Consider the following 19,737-nt stretch of genomic DNA (forward strand, 5'->3'; position numbering starts at 1 on the left):
ATACGGACTCTGAATTTCCATGAGGTATAATTAGCTGCACCATCCAACTTGTCTTCAACTTTGAGGCCATTCACCATTCCTGAAAACTTTAAATAAACTACCTAAGCTTAAGCAAAGAATATTTCAAAGCTAAGCAATTTGGTTCTAGATCTTTTCTTAAGACCCGCTCTGATACCATGTTAAAATTAGAATTAGAAAGCTAAACAACTCAGATATCTGAAACTAGAAAACTTAAGAGAACAAGATACACAAATATTTATCCTGGGAAAACCCTCCACCTGAGGGTGAAAAACCCAACCACACAAAAAATCAGATTTTATTGAATGCTCAAATTTGAGTACAAAATTCTCACGCTTAACAAGCAATCATCTAATAATGATTGATAACACTTAAAACTTAGAAAATTGAAGACTTCTTAAAACTGCTCACAAATAAGATTGTTGAAGATGATGTCAAACCAAATCTTTACACACAAATGATCATCACTGAATATAAATAATTATAACCCTTTTACTAAGACTTCATGCAATTCCCAGGATACAATCCGCAATCATTAATAGAATACAACAAAATAGCTCAGGACGATGCAAGGTCACAGTAGTATATATCGACCCACAAAATCTCCAACTCCACGGCGGATGATCACCAAATACATAAATATATCGAATGCCTTCAACTTCCCACACCCACGGCACAAGGCTAACACTTGAATAGAAGAAACACGACCCGACATAACTCGTAGCAGAGGTAGACGGAAGGCAAAGCGCTAAAAGATACACGGCAGTTACAACACTAACACCAAGTGCTAAAACTGAGCTGCTCAACGGATGCAATACAAGTAGGAGAGACACGACTGCCAGCACACAAGAGACTCTCACGAAGCCGCTAGCCATGCATACATGAGTGGTGGCAGTTATCATAAAGAACGATAACCTTTCAACATACTTTGCAGTGATGAAATAAATCACAATGAACGTAGAACTCAAAATCGTTGAGCAAAATAGACGAACTAAGAGGATGCGACAAGATGAAGAATCATCAACAAAAAGATTTTCACAATCATCACAGGAAATGTAGTCTCTTGAAGCTACAACATTAACAAGTGGAATGTTGTAAGAGTAGTAATCAATCCCTCACCCTCAGACCTCATAAACAACTCAGCTTTCTTATAAAACGATGGTCCACTTCAAAAACTTGGCTTTGATCTACTCCAAAATATATTGCCAAAACAGACACCACACCCCTCATCTAAAGTAGATCTCAACATCTCTATATTTCAATTCCTTGCCACCCAACAGTAAATGCAAACAGCATCCTCTCTAGAATGCAATCTAGAAATCAACAGATCAAAGCTCTCTTAGAAAGTTCATCTCGTTCCTTACTCTCTTTACAAAGCCAAATGGTTGGAGCCTCCTCAGAAATTTATACACAACCTTCTCTCATTTGAAAAGAACTATATGGAGCTGATTCTTATGTGATTAAGAATTTCCAGGGTCTCATTACTTAGCTAAGGATCAGACACAAGGGGAGTCCCTATGAATTGCATATATGATTAACAAAGAAGAAAAGAGGCCCTCCCTGCTAGTTCAACAACAAAAGCACAACGAAAAATAAATAAAACAGTGGCGACTCAGTTCCTAGCATAAGGCTCTCTATTCAAGTCCATATGCCCTCTATCCCATATGCTATTTATTATTATGATAAGGAAGAAATCAAAACTTATATGCAGATAAATCATAAGAGCTTTGCAAATGTCCTAGAAAAAATTCCATCCTTAAAGAGAAAAAATTATAAAATATTGATTATGATGAAGTTTATACGAGACAAAAATCAAACTGAAATTAAAAAGCTGCTAACTCAGTACATGATTGCTAGTTATTTATGTCATTGGTCAATGTAGATCATTTCCTTTCAAGAATTTTCTCCCTAAAAGCTTGAATGCAGACTGGAATATATGAATATTTATTTGCTTGTATAGGTTGCTTTGATTTCAAAATCATCAAAGTAGCAGATACAGTTCATAGTGAAACATGATACGGTATTGTTGTGACGTATTCACACATCGCCCCATTGCAAATGGGGACCCCTACTTTTTTTGCTTTCTGGGGTTTGTTTCTAGGTCTTTTAGGGTTTTGTCTATTAGCCTTTGCATGTTGAGTGTTACCAGAGGGATCACTAAGATAGCAGGCTCTGTTTTAACTAAAGGTGAGTCAATGGATGCTCCGGGTTAGGGTCATCTTTGAAAGTCTTCCTTAGGACAAAGTTTTGCTCTTGTTGCTAATTGTGTCTTGTTTGAGTTTGAGGAGGTCAATGAAACTTGGTGAGTGAATATCCTCTTTGAAGGTCTGAGTTAGGTCAAGTTGGTGAGTGATGAAGTCTGGAATGTCATCCTGATCTCCAAATGTCCTGGAATTTGGCCAAGTCTGGAATGTCACCTGATCCTGAAATTTGACTAAGTCTGGAAAATTGAAGAATCCTCCAAAAACTAGATTTTGCATTATAACTCCTGGAGGTCCGAAACCACTCTCAAACATCTTGACAGTATATATGGAATATAACTTAAAGTAAATGTTATATTCCATTTATGAATCCTAACGGAGAGACCAAAATGTCAAATTTCGCTCCTGACCCTTCCAAAGGGTCCAAAGCGAATTCCAATTTCGCTCCTGACCCTTCCAAAGGGTCCAGAGCGAATTCCTCTATAGGACATTCTACTTTGATCCAAACTTAGAACTAACTCATTCCTGGGCATTATTGAGGGCAAAACACTTATTTGGAGTGAAGAAATATGAAAATGAAGTAAAGATTTGAGCATAAGGAGGAATTCCGTTCCTGACCCTTCCAAAGGGTCCAGAGCGAAATTCATATGAGACCCTTTTTTCTTCACAAAACCTTGAAGTGAATGCTAACTTGGACTGGAGGATGATCAGGAGAGGCCAAATAAGTTATATCCAAGCCAAAGAAGGGAGGAAAAAGGTGGAAATGAGCCTAAAATGAGAATTTTGCTCTTGACCCTTCCAAAGGGTCCAGAGCGAAATTCACTTTTCCTCTATTTTGCTCTTTGATGTGGCCAAGTTTTTGAATTTTTGAGGCATGGTTGAGGAGGCTTTGATGCATATTTGCCTTTGAGAAGAGGTTTGAGGCGATGAAGTGGTAGAAATCAACCCAAAAGGAGAATTTCGTTCCTGACCCTTCCAAAGGGTCCAGAGCGAAATTCCCTATAGGTCCTGTCCTTGGCCTAGGTCTAGAGCGAAATCCTCAGTTTGACCCCCTATCTTGCCTAAAATGATGAAAACGACCTTGTCTTGAGCTAGTTTGATGGTGGATTCACTTAAATGTGGAGAAAGGAGCTTGAATTTGATCAAGTTTGAAGGAGAATTGGATGAAGGAAGTGGAAAACCAACCAAGAATGTGGATTTCGCTCTTGACCCTTCTAAAGGGTCCAGAGCGAAAATCCCCATAGACCTCATTTTCTTCCTTGTTTTGGCCAAGTTCTTAGTTTCTAAGGCATGCTGGAAGGTGGATTGACATGCTTTTGCCTTAGGGAGTGACTCAAAGTGAAAATGTGAAGGATTTTAGCCTAAAATAGAAATTTCGCTCCTAACCCTTCCAAAGGGTCCAGAGCGAAATTCTTGAAAACTCCTATTTTCATCTTGGATGAGGTCAAGACATGGATTCTTATGGCATGGATGCAAGTGGAGTGGTGTATTTTTGCCTTGCAAGGAAGATTGGAGTTGAAAAGATGAAGAGTCAAGCCTAGAGGGTGGATTTCACTCCTGACCCTTCCAGAGGGTCCAGAGCGAAATTCCCCAAAACCTCCCTTTTTTCTCAATTTTGTGCCAAGCCAAGTGTGGGTTATTAGGATTGGAGATGTCCTTAAGCATGGCTTTGAGTTGCTACTGATCACCAAATGTGAAGGATGGCCTAGAAGGAGAATTTCGCTCCTGACCCTTCCAAAGGGTCCAGAGCGAAATTCTTAAGAGCACCTATTTCCCTTTCAAAACAAGTCAAGTTCTTGGTTTTTATGGCCTGGATAGGAATAGATTGATATGTCCTTGCCCTTTTGAGGTGAATTGAAGTGGAAAAATGATGAAATAAGCTCAAGAAGGTGAATTTTGCTCTTGACCCTTACAAACAGTCCAGAGCGAAATTCCTAAAATCCACCTTTTCCTTTCATTTTTGTGTCAAGCTAAGTGTGGATCAAGGTAGATTGAGCTTGGAAGGACCCCTAGGCATGCCTTGGAATGGATTGTGGCCACCAGTGGCCAAGATTTTGAGCTAGGACAAGGATTTCGCTCCTGACCATGATTTTTAGTGAAATTCTCCTTTCTAGCCATTTTGAGGGTCAAGCAAGTGTTGCATGTATGGGAGAGAGATCCAAAGATGAGAGTCCAAGTATAGAGAGTGAAAAGGATAGACCTTGGTGACAAGCAAGTCAAGAATTTCGCTCCTAACCCTTCCAAAGGGTCCAGAGCGAAATTCTCAATTTCACCTAATTTGCTCATGATGAAGGTCAAGAGATGGATTCCCAGGTCTTGGTGGAGAGAAGACTAGTGTATGCTTGCCTTGGAAGGCATTTTGGAGTAGAGAAATGATAGAATTTGTCCTAGAATGTGAATTTCGCTCTGGACCCTTCCAATTTCGCATCAAGCCTAGTGTTGATTGAGATTAAAGGCATCCTTAGACATGCATTTGAGCAAGTTGTGGCCACAAAATGTGAAGATTTTGTCCTAAAATGCAAATTTCGCTCCTGACCCTTCCAAAGGGTCCAGAGCAAAATTCTTATAGGGCCTATCCCTGGGGAGGATCTTGAGCGAATTTCATTCTAATGCCTTTTTGTTGATGTGTAATGTCCCCACTCTAGCAGATTGACCAAGTATATGTGCGTTAGCCTAGCTCTACATGGTCCCGAGGGCTAACGAAGGGTTTAAAGGGACCCTGGAGTGTTTTGGCCTAGTCATTTCCAGTTTGGGCCAAAACAAAGTTGATTTACTTAGTTTCAGGCATACTTACTATTTTTAGTAAGTCAGCAGGACACAACGGGGGCTAGTTTTGGTGATTGGATTTGATACTCCTTAGCGAGAGATTTCCGACGAGCTATCACTCACGCTATTCGGAGTCCGATTGCTAATATATTTTAATGCCTGAAGTTTTATTAAAGTAACATTTAATTTAATTGTAAAATATTAAAGTGTTACTTTAATATTTATTTTATGGAGATATGTGTAAATCAAAGGGGCAACCAAGGGAGACATAAGTGAATATTTTAATATGTTTTATATTGAACATGTTTTATCCCACATTGCTTGAGTGAGTTGGGTCGCCCCTTGGAGAAAGAATAAAAGGGAGCTTTTGTGGCTTCATTGGGAGGGTGGAATATGAGAAGAATTTGGTGTGTGAGTTGCAGATCCGTTCTTGGCATTAGAGGACGTCTATCCTCTCTTGTGACATTCTAGACGTCATTCCCTTGGGGTTTGGCCTTTGGAATCCTTTGCTATCAGCTTCATTTACAAGCAGATTGGGTGCTTTTCTAGCTACAAGCAGCAGCAGCATTTGGTTGCATTTCCAGCTACAGGCCGCGACACTATTCACGCGGGTACTATTCACACGACACTATTCACACGGGTACTATTCATGCGGCACTATTCCCGTGGGTACTATTCACCTGGCACTATTCACGCGGCACTATTCACCTGGCACTATTCATGTTACTGTAGCAGCAGAATTAGAAACTTTGGTTGGAACATTATGTCAAAATGCTGGAGTATTTAGTGAATTGAAAATAACCTGCTATGTATTTGATTTTTGTTAATTCTGGAAATAATATTATAACAGCAGTAGTTCAATTTCCAGCTTACCTATTATTGTAAATTCTTTTTAGTTCATGTTATGTGGTTTCATACCTGTGCAAAGACTTAAAAACAAAAAAAAAACATTGAAACATTAAACGGAGGAATAAGGAGTTGGCTGCAAACTGTTTGACTAAATTCCTATCAGCAGTGGGGTTAGTTTTTGGGCATTCTAGGGTGCCCACTACAGTGGTATCAAAGCAAAAGATTCTGCCATCTTGTGGGAAACTTTCACCAAAACATATTGCAGAAATAAAATAGGTCCAGAATGTATGATTGAGCATGCGACAGGGGCATTATAATTTTCGCAATACCAGGGCCAGACAAAATAAAAATCCAGATAGTCAGAGTGAGCAGTCTAGTTCATCCGTGCAGGTGGACATAGAATCCAGTCATACAGACATAGAGGAAATATTCTTCGATCGGGACAGCAGTATGGGTGACCGAGATGAGAGGAATATCGTTCCAGATCAGGGGGAGGTAATGTTCAGACAGTTGCTGGGTACGTTAGAGCAAGGGCAGCGTATGCAGCAGGAGCAGAATAGGCGAATGGACATGATGTTGCAGCTTATGGCTAGACAGATGGGCGTTAATATTAATCCAGGTGAGGCCAACAATGGAAACAATAACAATGGGGGAAACGATAACAATAGGGGCAATGATAATAATGGAGGCCGAGGCAACAACAATGGCCCTGAGAATAACATTAATGGTAATAATGGACATGGCAACAATGGAATTGAGGCGGTTAACTTTAGACACATTGCACACCCAGCTCGAACAGCGAGCTCGAGACCTCTTCTACCCACCTTTCCACCTAGGGATCCGATTCAACCAGTGAACGAACCGCAGATTACTGAGTTACAGGGTCAGTTCAGGAGGGACTAGGAGGCCAGTGGACCCGAGTTTCAGGCAGATATTTCCCTCAGAGATTATATGGACTTGAGGATGAGACATATGCCTAGAGCAGGAGGGAGGAATCAGAATTTTGAGCTGAGGAAGAAAGTTGGAAAACTTTCCTTGCCTTATTATGATGCTTCAGGGAAGATGACTGCACGAGCTTGGGTGCAGAAGGTAGATACATACTTGCAGCTAAATCCTATGCATGAGGATGAGGCTATCAAGTATGCGGCTATGCATTTGGACGGCGTTGCGCATGAATGGTGGCATCATGGCATGGTGACTCTGGGGCATAATCAGATTACATCCTATGAGGAATTCACAGAAAGATTGATTGAGAGATTTGACACTAGGGATCCCGAGTTACATTTCAAGGAGCTAGCACAGTTAAAACAGTCAGGGTCAGTGGATGCTTACATCGCCGAGTTTCAGCGTTTGTTTGTACTTGTTACTGATATCTCTCCTAGGAGATTGGTGGTGTTATTTTGTGATGGGCTTGCTGATCCATTACGTGGTTGGGTGAAGGGACATGATCCACTCACCTTAGCAAAAGCAACTAAAAAGGCACGAGATTTAGCCCCTTCGGTATACAAAGGAAAATACCATTCAACAAATTCTTCCTACCGCAAGGACAAAGACAAAAACCATTTCAGAAAGAGTATAACAAACCCAAAGAAGGATCAAAAGGACTAGACAATGAAACCTTGAATGAACTTCGAAAGAAGAAACTGTGCTTCCAGTGTAGAGAGCCTTGGGACTTATCTCATAAATGCCCTCTCAAGGCTAAGGCAAATCAAATGGAGTATTTTTCAGCAGAGGAGTCAGAGTCAGAGGGGGAGGATCAGCACTCCGATTCAGATGAGGGTAACATGATAGAGGAGAGCAGCATTCCTAAGGATGATAGATCGTTGGCACGCTTGACAGGGGCCCAAAAGGCAATCACATTTAAGGTCAGGGGTACTATCCAGGGGCAGAAAGTGATATCTCTCATTGACACTGGGGCTACACATAACTTTATAGATACACAGTTGGTAGCCAGGAGAGGTTTACAGACAGAGGAGCATGATGGTTTTAGGGTCATGGTGGCTAATGGCCAAAAGCTATTATGTACTCAGAAGGTTTCAAATCTTCACATTAGATTTGGAGATGGCTATGAGTTGGAGGATGATTTCTACGTTGTGGACATGGGAGATTACGACGTCATCCTCGGTATGACATGGATGGCATCGCTGGTTGAGTTCACTTTCAACCTAGCGAAGTTGGAAATGAGGTTTCAACATGAGGGTAGGACTGTTGTTCTCAGGGGACTTTCAGATGGGAGTTGCAGGGTAGTCTCTTTGAAGAGAATGGAGAGACTTTTTCGACATAATGACATAGAGTGGGCAACAGAGTGCTTAGTTATGCCAACTTCACCGGAGCCTCGGGTGAAGAGTCATCCATCAGATATACAGGAGATTCTTGACAGGCATGCCAAGGTATTCAGTGATATTCGTCACGGGGTTCCTCCTGACAGGGGTGCAGAGCATGTTATTGAGCTCGAGGAGGGAGCCAAACCAGTGATGATCACTCCCTATCGTCATCCTAAGAAACATAAAGATGAGATAGAGAAGGCAATTAAGGAGTTGTTGGAAATGTGGGGCACATCAGGCCTAGCAAAAGCCCCTTTGCTTCAGCTGTAGTTTTGGTAAAGAAGAAGGATGGGACAATGCGCATGTGCATCGATTACAGGGCACTGAATAAGAAAACAATTAAAAACAGGTATCCCATTCCTAGGATTGATGAGTTGATTGATGAGTTGCATGGGGCATGCTTCTTCACCAAAATTGATTTGCGATCCGGATACCATCAGATCAGGATGAGAGCAGAGGACATTGAGAAAACAGCCTTCCGATGTCACTATGGCCACTTTGAGTTTATGGTTATGCCATTTGGACTAACCAATGCACCCGCTACATTTCAGAGTTGTATGAACCAGGTATTCAGGGAGCAGTTGAGGAGATTTGTCTTGATCTTCTTTGATGACATCTTGGTCTTTAGTAAGACCTGGGAGGAACATTCACAGCATTTGGAGGAGGTATTATCTATCCTAGAGAGAGAGTCTTTATATGCCAAGGAGTCTAAGTGTGAGTTTGGTATGACAGAATTACTATACCTTGGGCATGTTATTAGTGCAGATGGAGTTCGAGTAGACCTTGAAAAGATTAGAGCTATAGTAGATTGGCCTACTCCCACGAACCTCACACAACTTAAGGGGTTCTTTGGTTTATGCGGGTTTTACAGGAGGTTTGTTAAGGGGTTTTCACAGACTGCAGCACCTTTGACAGACCTCACTAAAAAGGGAGCCTTCGTATGGACAGAAGCAGCGCAGCGATGTTTTGACCACTTCAAACAAGTGATGTCATCTTGTCCGGTTTTAGCTCTACCAGATTTCACGAAGCCATTTGAACTTCAGTGTGATGCTTCAGGTGATGGGATAAGGGCAGTATTGATGCAGGAGAAACATCCCATTGCATTCGAGAGTAGGAAGCTCCGAGGTGTTGAGAGGAGCTATTCTATCTATGACAGGGAGATGTTGGCCATAATGCATGCATTGGCCAAATTCCGATCATACTTAGTAGGCCGACGGTTTCTGATCAAAACTGATCACAATAGCATAAAATATTTCATGAGCCAGCGTGATCTTAATGACCGACAACAGAAATGGGTTACTAAATTGCAGGCTTATGACTTTGACATAGAGTTTGTCAAAGGTAAGAAAAACGTGGTGGTTGATGCCTTATCTTGGAGACCTCACTTATGTGCTCTGGCAGAGATTTCAAGAGATTGGAGAGATCAGATTATAGCAGAGTATGTCGGAGATGCTTGGGCTTCTGGATTGATTTCAGGTACTATATAGGATGATCGCTATGAGGTGATAGATGGATTGATCAGAGTTCAGGACAGGGTTTATTTGATTCCGTCATCACATTTGAGAGAGGTGATACTAAAGGCATTTCATGATGCACCCACAGCTGGGCATCCGGGGATCTTCAAGACCTACAGGCAGATCCGAGAGAGGTTCTCATGGAGAGGGCTCAAGGATGATGTTCAGAGGTATGTCAGGGAGTGTGCGGTTTGTCAACAGAATAAGGGAGAGCACACATTTCCTGCAGGTTTATTACAGCGCTTGCCCATTCCTGATAGGAAATGGGAAAGTATTTCGATGGACTTCATCACTGGGTTACCACGAGTGCAGGGAAGGGATTGCATCTATGTGGTGGTGGACCGCTTGACGAAGTTTGCTCACTTCTTTGCTATTCCGTCCATTTACACAGCAGCACAGGTGGCAGATCTTTTCTTTAGAGAGATATTCAGGTTACATGGGTTGCCCAGATTCATTGTCAGTGATCGAGATAGTAAGTTTATGAGTGTTTTTTGGCAGGAGCTGTTTAGGTTGTGTGGTACAGATCTTACACCTAGCACTAGTTATCATCCGCAGACAGATGGGCAAACAGAGATTGTGAATAAATGGGTGGAGGGATATTTGAGGAACTATGTAACTGCACAACAAAAAGCTTGGGTCAGATGGTTGCATATGGGAGAGTATTGTTATAACACCACTTATCATATGTCCATCAGGATGACTCCTTTCATGGCACTCTATGGTTATGATGCACCTAGCTTCATGGATTTAGTTTTGGGGGACAGCAGAGTGCCCAAAGCCAAAAACTTATTGCAGGATAGTCAGGACATCCTGAAAGTGCTCAAGGAGAATATACAGCAGGCCCAGAATCAACAGAAATTGTACACTGATCAGCACCGAATAGAGCGCAGTTTCGAGGTAGGGGATATGGTTTACTTGAGGCTACAACCATATAGACAGTCATCACTCAAGAAGAGCGGAGCTGAAAAGTTGAAGCCTAGATTTTATGGTCCCTATAGGGTGATTCGCAGAGTGGGCGAAGTCGCCTATGAGCTTGAGCTTCCAGAGGGCAGTCGGGTGCACAATGTATTTCATGTGTCTAGGCTTAAGAAAGCTATTGGTCAGAGTGTAGTACCTTCTGCAGATTTACCTCCTTTGGATGAGGAGGGGAAGCTCGTGTTAGTACCTGAGGCTATTCTGGACACCAGAGAGAGGAAACTCAGAAACAGGATAGTGAAGGAGTATTTGGTCAGATGGAGAGACCTGCCGGAGGAAGATGCTACATGGGAGAATGAGCAGGTGATACAGCAGGCTGGACTGAGATTGCTTGAGGACAAGCAATTTCAAGGGGGGCGGACTGTAATGTCCCCACTCTAGCAGATTGACCAAGTATATGTGCGTTAGCCTAGCTCTACATGGTCCCGAGGGCTAACGAAGGGTTTAAAGGGACCCTGGAGTGTTTTGGCCTAGTCATTTTCAGTTTGGGCCAAAACGAAGTTGATTTACTTAGTTTCAGGCATACTTACTATTTTTAGTAAGTCAGCCGGACACAACGGGGGCTAGTTTTGGTGATTGGATTTGATACTCCTTGGCGAGAGCTTTCCGACGAGCTATCACTCACGCTATTCGGAGTCCGATTGCTAATATATTTTAATGCCTGAAGTTTTATTAAAGTAACATTTAATTTAATTGTAAAATATTAAAGTGTTACTTTAATATTTATTTTATGGAGATATGTGTAAATCAAAGGGGCAACCAAGGGAGACATAAGTGAACATTTTAATATGTTTTATATTGAACATGTTTTATCCCACATTGCTTGAGTGAGTTGGGTCGCCCCTTGGAGAAAGAATAAAAGGGAGCTTTTGTGGCTTCATTGGGAGGGTGGAATATGAGAAGAATTTGGTGTGTGAGTTGCAGATCCATTCTTGGCATTAGAGGACGTCTATCCTCTCTTGTGACATTCTAGACGTCATTCCCTTGGGGTTTGGCCTTTGGAATCCTTTGCTATCAGCTTCATTTACAGGCAGATTGGGTGTTTTTCTAGCTACAAGCAGCAGCATTATTTGGTTGCATTTCCAGCTACAGGCCGCGACACTATTCACGCGGGTACTATTCACGTGACACTATTCACGCGACACTATTCACATGGGTACTATTCACGCGGCACTATTCCCGCGGGTACTATTCACCTGGCACTATTCACGCGGCACTATTCACCTGGCACTATTCATGTTACTGTAGCAGCAGAATTAGAAACTTTGGTTGGAACATTATGTCAAAATGCTGGAGTATTTAGTGAGTTGAAAATAACCTGCTATGTATTTGATTTTTGTTAATTCTGGAAATAATATTATAACAGCAGTAGTTCAATTTCCAGCTTACCTATTATTGTAAATTCTTTTTAGTTCATGTTATGTGGTTTCATACCTGTGCAAAGACTTAAAAACAAAAAAAAAACATTGAAACATTAAACGGAGGAATAAGGAGTTGGCTGCAAACTGTTTGACTAAATTCCTATCAGCAGTGGGGTTAGTTTTTGGGCATTCTAGGGTGCCCACTACATGATGATTTAAGGTAAGAAATGCTATGATCGGGATAAATATATCATGTGTCCTTAATCATCTTTTGGTTTGTTTTGCAGATGGAGGAGGATCAGACCAAGACAAGGACGACCTGTTCTAGTCCATCATCATCAAGGACATTCCAAAGGCATAAAGGTGGACTACATGTGTTCTAGGAGTTGCCATCTACCTCCAAAACCTTCACTTCGCCACGCTAAGGAACCACAAGATGACAAAGAAAGGCTTCGCCAGCACTTCAAGGCAAGGTATGCTACCGGAGAAGGAAGACTTGACGATAAGAAAGCCTCATCAAGCACTTGGGAGTAAAAGAGGTACATCATTCATCAAATTGAGATAGAAAAGAGATCAACCAAGACACAGACGTCAGACAAGGTGGCATCCCAATCACTGCTCCTCCAATCGGATTGGTCCACCTCAGCATGTCCAGATTCAATGTACCTGACTCATTGGAGGCAGGACAAACTTCGATGTACCTACCCCTTCTTCCTATTGGTCCTCACTCCGGGAATGTAATTTTCTAATTGGCTAAGGAAGTTTGTTGTAACAAACCCTAATTAGGGTTTCTATCTTGTAACCCTAGCCATTGATTCGAAGTCAATCAGAGTCGTTGTTGGTAAAGGGTTCTCTATATAAAGCCCTGGCTCCTCATTTGTTAAGGTTAATAGTGAATAGTCGGAGAGTAGGAAATAGTTAGAGTAGAGTAGAAAGAGAAGGCAAAGATTGTTGCCAAGATATTGTTGCAAAAGACTTGTAAACTTCATTGAAGAAATGGTGAATTCTATGGGTCGATTCAACAATTTCCATGGTCTCTATACTTCTCAAATTTGATTTCATGTTATTAGGTGAATGGAAGAAATTTGTATGATCAACGGTGAAATTCGTATATCCATACCACTAGTGGTTTGTTGATTGCAGCCTTGCCTTGCATAGTCAACTAGAATCATTCAGCTTAAGCTTAACTTCAATTATCGCTTCTTCATTGATATGCATCAACCTGACGGTGTCCATGCTTGTAGCAGTGATCTAAACATCATAAAGTTTTCCTCAGAAGATCGCACTAATCTTGTGGAGATGATCCTAGGATGTCAAAGCAAGACTTAGTTAGAATTTCATCAAAGGTCGTTCATTGCTCTTACGTTCTTAGTGTTAGAAATAGATCCCGTTCCAACCCTTATCCTTTTTCCTTTTTTTCAAAATCAAGGGCCAGTGAAATTCCACGTTCCAGTAATATCCAAAGCGAATCAGAAGTTCAGGTTGTCAAAAATAAGTCCCCTTGTGATTCCAGCAAAATCACATTGTACCACAAAGAGCTTATCCGCACGTAGAGAACCTACATATCAAAACCTTGGAGTTACTCCGCCTGATCCTTCGGCGAGATCTTCAGCAGTCGAGAAACTTTGTTCAAGAGAGGATAAGGTACCTTTAGGTATTTTATTCTGTGTTTGGTCGTGTACAAAAGACACATCAACAAATGTCCTACAAAAAATTCCATCCTTAAAGAGAAAAAATTATAAAATATTGATTATGATGAAGTTTATACAAGACAAAAATCAAACTGAAATTAAAAAGCTGCTAACTCAGTACATGATTGCTAGTTATTTATGTCATTGGTCAATGTAGATCATTTACTTTCAAGAATTTTCTCCCTAAAAGCTTGAATGCAGACTGGAATATATGAATATTTATTTGCTTGTATAGGTTGCTTTGATTTTAAAATCATCAAAGTAACAGATACAGTTCATAGTGAAACATGATACGGTATCCAGGCAGATTTAAACATCATTAACAAAAGCAATTAACAAAACATGTTCCAGTGTGAAAAGATTCTAAACTAAATAGCACATATTCCATAACATGTGCCCATCATAACATTCAATGCTATTCTGTATATGTGAAAAATGAAAAACAAATTCTCTCACCTTAAAATGGCTTTGCGTGCTTTCCAAAAATGTTGTTTTCCAATATTCTCTATAACAACATCTGGGGTTATATTGGAAATAGAAACAGAATCAAGCATAGAGGAATCAGAATCATCCTCAAAACGGTTTTCTTGCATTGGTTGAGATGCCACAGATATTTCAGCAGCATTTTCATCACTAGAGCACTCAGCACCACCGGTGCTTTCACAGCTATTCCTCAATGATGAAACCTGGTCATACTCATCTCTCTCTCTCAATCCATCTGTGTTGTCTTCTCCCTTATCATTAATATCAGCAACTTGAACCGACTCTTCTCTATGAATATTATTATTGGCAAGCAATAAACCTTCCGATGTTGAATTTGAACTCAAGCCTACCCACTGGACAGAATCAACATTATCTCCTGTGCCAATCAAATGGTTTTTCCTGGTTGTGTTCTGACCTGATGTCAGAACTGGGGCAGCACTTGATGAGTTTCCCAACAGTTGATGAGAAACACTACAGTCAATATCGGAATTAAGAGAGACTGAACAATTTATTTGCTGCTCTAGATGATCTTTAATCTCAGAGCAATCTTTTGAATCAGCCTGAATGCCCTTTTTCCAATAATCTGAATCAGAACTAGTGGGTATTGTTGCCTCACATTGAAAGGTGTTTGATGAAGAAGTGGAAGGTCTATTTGCATTTGAAGTAAAGTTTTCTACCGTCTGAAACTTATCTATGATGCATGGCCCTGTTGTGCTAATGTTGCTAATCCTTGAGTTAGAGCATTGAGGTACCTTGAAGTCATCTTCATCTCTGACTTTCTTTCCTGGCAGATTCCTCTGATTCTTGCTTTTATCTGAACCATAAGATGAGCCCATTGTCATAGAACTAACGATAGTTGGAACCCTAAGAAACTGTTTATTTCCTTCTCCTGCAGCACTGTCATGTGTAACAACTGAAGCTGATTGGTCATACACTTGATAACACACATCTGAACCTGAAGCATCTGGCATTGGAGTGAAATTGACTGGGCAAAATGAATATCTTCCTTCAAAACTAGAACCCTGCATCTGTGCATAAATCCTGTCAACTTCACCGAGCAACTTTTTTACAAGTCGGAAAAGAACACACCTATCCATTATAAAGCATGCACTTTAGATCGCTGTATCTATTAAAACCTTCTTACAAGCACTCCCTTACAAATTCTCTTGATTCACTAAGACAAAACAAAACTTTCTTAGCACACAAATTTTCTGACATCTCGAGCTTAAATTTGAAGATAATTTATAAAACAAGAATAGAGTGATATGATATCAAGACATTGTTGGTGACCAGTAACTTGCATATACATTTAATACCTTCTGTGGTGAAAAATTCAAACAATATTAGCTGGAAAGTAGTTTCTGAGCTTTATAAACTTGAAAACACTGATGATAAAAAAAGGTAGTTGCAGAATACAAAAGCGATCCAGTATAAAATAAGCATGTGTGTAATAAAGAGTATGCATACAATATAGTTTTTATGGTTAAAGCCTGTGTATGAACTTAAAGTACAAAGCTGAGTTCTATACCATTTCTAAATATAATTTGCTTCAGGAATAGTCATTTCTGTTTTCTATTAATCAATGGATAATACATTTGCACTGCTTATATTTTATCTATGTAGGTTTTATTAAAAGAATACAATCAGCCAATATATAAATAATGAAAGAACTAAAGTTGAACATTAGCTATAAATAGGCATTTATGTATTTAAGTAAGCTTCGTTCAGTGAATGTCCATGTTTATGGAAACTGTCTTGGTCAGCTACCATGACCATGCTGCTTGAAGACTTTTCTTGGCCTGGGTTAGCACCAATACCTCCTCAATCTGGAATTGACATTCCAGCACTGCTACAGCTCTATTTCTTTTCCATTATCAACCAAGTCTATTGTTCATTGCAATTCAACTTTAGCACCAATACCTCCTCAATCTGGAATTGACATTCCAGCACTGCTACAGTTCTATTTCTTTTGCATTATTAACCAATTCTATTGTTCATTGCAATTCAACTTTATCCAGTCTTTAAAAAATTAAAGAAAAACAATTATTTGTAATGTTAGTAAATTCAGTTCTTTTGTTTCAACTTTCTTAAGTTCAGATAAAAAAATTTCCTTTAATGCAAACTAGGGATTCTTCTCTAAGATTTATTAACAATATAACAAATTTACGGTTGAACTAGTAATGGTAGTATCAAAGCCACCAGTTTCTTAACCTTGTAAGCAATTATCAATGGTGGCTTTTGTGTGTCAAAGCACTTTGTTGTAAGCCAAAGCTTTCATGTCATATTCTCTAAGGCATTGCCTTTAAGTTTCAAACAATGGTACACACTCCCATTTTCCAAGAAACAACAAACCTTGATTGTGTGCCTGCTATTGATTTTATTCAATCTAATGGCTGGCAAGCCCAAAACATAGTGTGCTTTGCACGAAACTTCAAAAATGAAGCACTGCAGCCGAGGAGTCTGTTGATGTGTTTTTGTGACACTATGCAACGCAGAATAAAATACCAAGTATTTTACCCTCTCTTGAAAAAAATCTTCTTGGATGCTAAATTATGTGACCAACTGAGACGACTCCAAGGTTTCTATTATTAGGTCTTGGCATGTGGGTAACTCAATGGCTTGATGTGATATTACTGGAATCACAAGGGGACTTGCGTTGAACATGAATGATGTTGGAACATGAAGACTTTCTCAACTTGGAAAACAAATAGCAAAAGGAATTAAAGGTTGAGAAATTAATCTAATTCTAAGATCAATGATAACAACGGATGATGTTTGGATGGACACATTCCTTAAACTAAGCTTTGCTTTGCCATACTAGGAACAACTTCACAAAACTAGTGCAATCTTCTAAGAATGATAAGGGTTTTCATACCATGAACATCCACTCAAATACCTAGATATGGCATAACTTGAACATATATCCACAATTGAACTTAGCACAATAACAAGGTTCAGGCTAACTTTGCATTGTAGCTTACAATCAGCAAACTACAGAAACTATGAACCAAGGAATTATCAACATCCACACACTTCTCCATCATAATCAATGAACTTCAACTAAAACTAGAGAAGTAACAAGAAACCATAAAACATGTAGACATTACAAGTAGAAATCCACCATGCTTCAATGAAGATCATGTATTAACATCAAGTCTTGGCAACAATTCCTCCTTTCCTCCTCCTACTCTACTCTACTTGCTACCTAATTGAAATCTATGAACTATTGATCCACTACTCACTATTAATCATTACAATGAGAGATTTGAGTCTTATATAGAGGTTGATTTACAATGAATGGCTCAAATTGATTCTCAAATCAATGGCCAAGATTACAAGATAAAACCCTAATTAGGGTTTTTTACAACAAACTCTACTCTCGCCAATGAAAAAATTGCAATATGATGGACACATGTCCCTCTTTGAATGTGAACCCATGAAATATGAGGCTAGGTATCTCTAAGTTTGTGTATCCATAGGGTGAGTCAGGTACATTGCTTTTGGACATCTTGACCAAAAACTACATATTTTTATGTCATTGGTTACCCTAGCAAGGGTTTGTGACTGATTTTACAGAATTTATGATTACTTGCTCAAAACAAAGTGAAAATGAATAAAACCAAAGCCAAAACTTCAAGGACTCATTGCTCTTTCAAGTCAATACGTTTCAGATGTCCACAATAAGGATTTCACAGTGAAAAATGCTTGGTATCAGACTGTTACGCCCAGAAAACAAGAAAAGTGCAGGGTAAATAGAAATTTTATTGCTTATGCCTCAATACATGATCCAACCAGCACTTGGCCATGGAAATGAAGATATTTAAAGGCTTTTCCAGCCCTCCAGCGTTCATAACCACCCTTTTAACACCAACTACCAACAAACCACTTCCTAATGCACTTTTTTTTTACAACAAATTTTGCATTGACAACATTGTCAATTTTGACAATTTTTGTGCAACTTGACTATAAACCCAAAATGAGACCTATATGACTTCAAAGCATCATGAATACATCCGATTAGGCCCAAATAGCCTTCATACATGATAAAATACCTCATTTGATGCCTTGGACACACTTCAGCCCTATAAGGACAATTTTGACACTATGAGACAAGTAGGACCACATATTGAACTTAAACATTACAAATTGATCTTCAAGGACCTTATTACATGAGAATGGTCATTCATGACCTTATTACATCTTGACATGCCTTTGAAACTTAAAATGACTCAACATGGCCAAAAAGAAGCATATGGCCATCTAAGTGCTCTTGCACCATACACCCCCCCGAGAGGAAAACGCATGTCCCATGAGTACCATCCAACGCCATGCTGTTGTTGAACTCCTTGGACACCTGCAACAAATATAAACCAGAATACAAAGACATATCAGATATTATGGGGTTAAAAACCATTGCCATCCTTGGTTCACACCTAGAGGTGTCATTTGGTGCTTGCACTTGCACTCTTTCCATTGCATTTTCAGTCCTTCCCCTCTGAACCAGACCTGTTGTACCTAGAATCTCTGTTTGTTGACTGATTCTGTCCTCCACAAATGGACACATGACTGTCCCAATCAACACTCCATCAAGCAACCCGGTTGTCTTAGTGTTTTCAAGCCTTGAAATGGCTTCAACTTCATCACACCTTACAGGTTCCTTCTTGCCAAACATCACAATCTTGGTTTTACCTTTCACCTTCTCATCTTCCTGCAAAGAAGTTAGTCTAAATGCTTTTCCATCCTTCTTGATAAGTCAGGTGTTTTCTCTACCATCATACATTGTCCTTCTATCAAATTGTCAGGGTCTTCCCAATAGCAAATGGCAACAATCCATTGGCAAAACATCACATAGGACCCTATCTTTGTACTCACCAATCTGAAACTCAACAAATGCTTGCTCATTCACCAACAATGACTGACGATCATTTACCCAAGAGACTTGATAAGGTGTTTCATGAGGTATTCTATCTAGATTCAACTTATCTACCATCTCCCTAGACACCATGTTATCTTGTGAACCTGAATCAATGACAACTGTACACACTTTACCTCTACATTTGCATGTAGTTCTGAATAAGCTCCTCCTTTGACTTATGTCTTGCTCTTTAGGTGAATGCAACAAAGTTCTTATCATCAAAGCTTCTCCAACTTCTGAGAAAACATTAACAAGACCAGGAGAGGCTACACTTTCTTCTCCATCTCCTTGTACTACCTGAGCCCCTCTTTCATTTCTTCTTTCACCACCACTTGATGTGGATCCTTTCCTTTCAGGACACTTAAATGTTGGGTGTCCAATCTCTTGGCAATTGTAGCATCTACCTGTAAAGGAACTTGAGTTCCTTCCTCCTCCAAATCTGCCTCTTGTGCCCCTAAAGCCACCTCTTGCATCAGCACTTTGCTCCTTACCCTTGCTTCTTCTTGGTCCTCATATGGCTGCTTGCTTGTAGAAAAGGATCCCCTTCCTCTTGTATTGCTGCCTCTTCCTCTATTAGACTTATCTTGCCTTCTTTTTATCTTCTCCTCCACCCTGATAGCCAATTGAAAACATTCTTCCA

The 19,737-nt window shown here is 40.0% G+C and overlaps 1 protein-coding gene across 3 annotated transcripts in view; it reads right to left on the reverse strand.

Annotated features, from left to right (window-relative positions):
* The window catches only part of LOC131077430 (protein EARLY FLOWERING 3), a 76,919-nt gene that overhangs the window by 27,441 nt on the left and 29,741 nt on the right, over positions 1-19,737 (reverse strand). The window contains exon 2 of one of the 3 annotated variants that reach the window (XM_058014925.2): positions 14,156-15,204. In XM_058014925.2, the coding sequence (XP_057870908.1) occupies positions 14,156-15,204 (1,049 nt within the window). Of the gene's footprint in view, positions 1-14,155; positions 15,224-19,737 lie in introns of all 3 variants that reach the window. The other 2 variants (XM_058014924.2, XM_058014926.2) reach the window with 2 other exon arrangements.

Source organism: Cryptomeria japonica, chromosome 3 (assembly GCF_030272615.1).
Source record: "Cryptomeria japonica chromosome 3, Sugi_1.0, whole genome shotgun sequence".
In the NCBI taxonomy this organism is placed as follows: domain Eukaryota; kingdom Viridiplantae; phylum Streptophyta; class Pinopsida; order Cupressales; family Cupressaceae; genus Cryptomeria; species Cryptomeria japonica.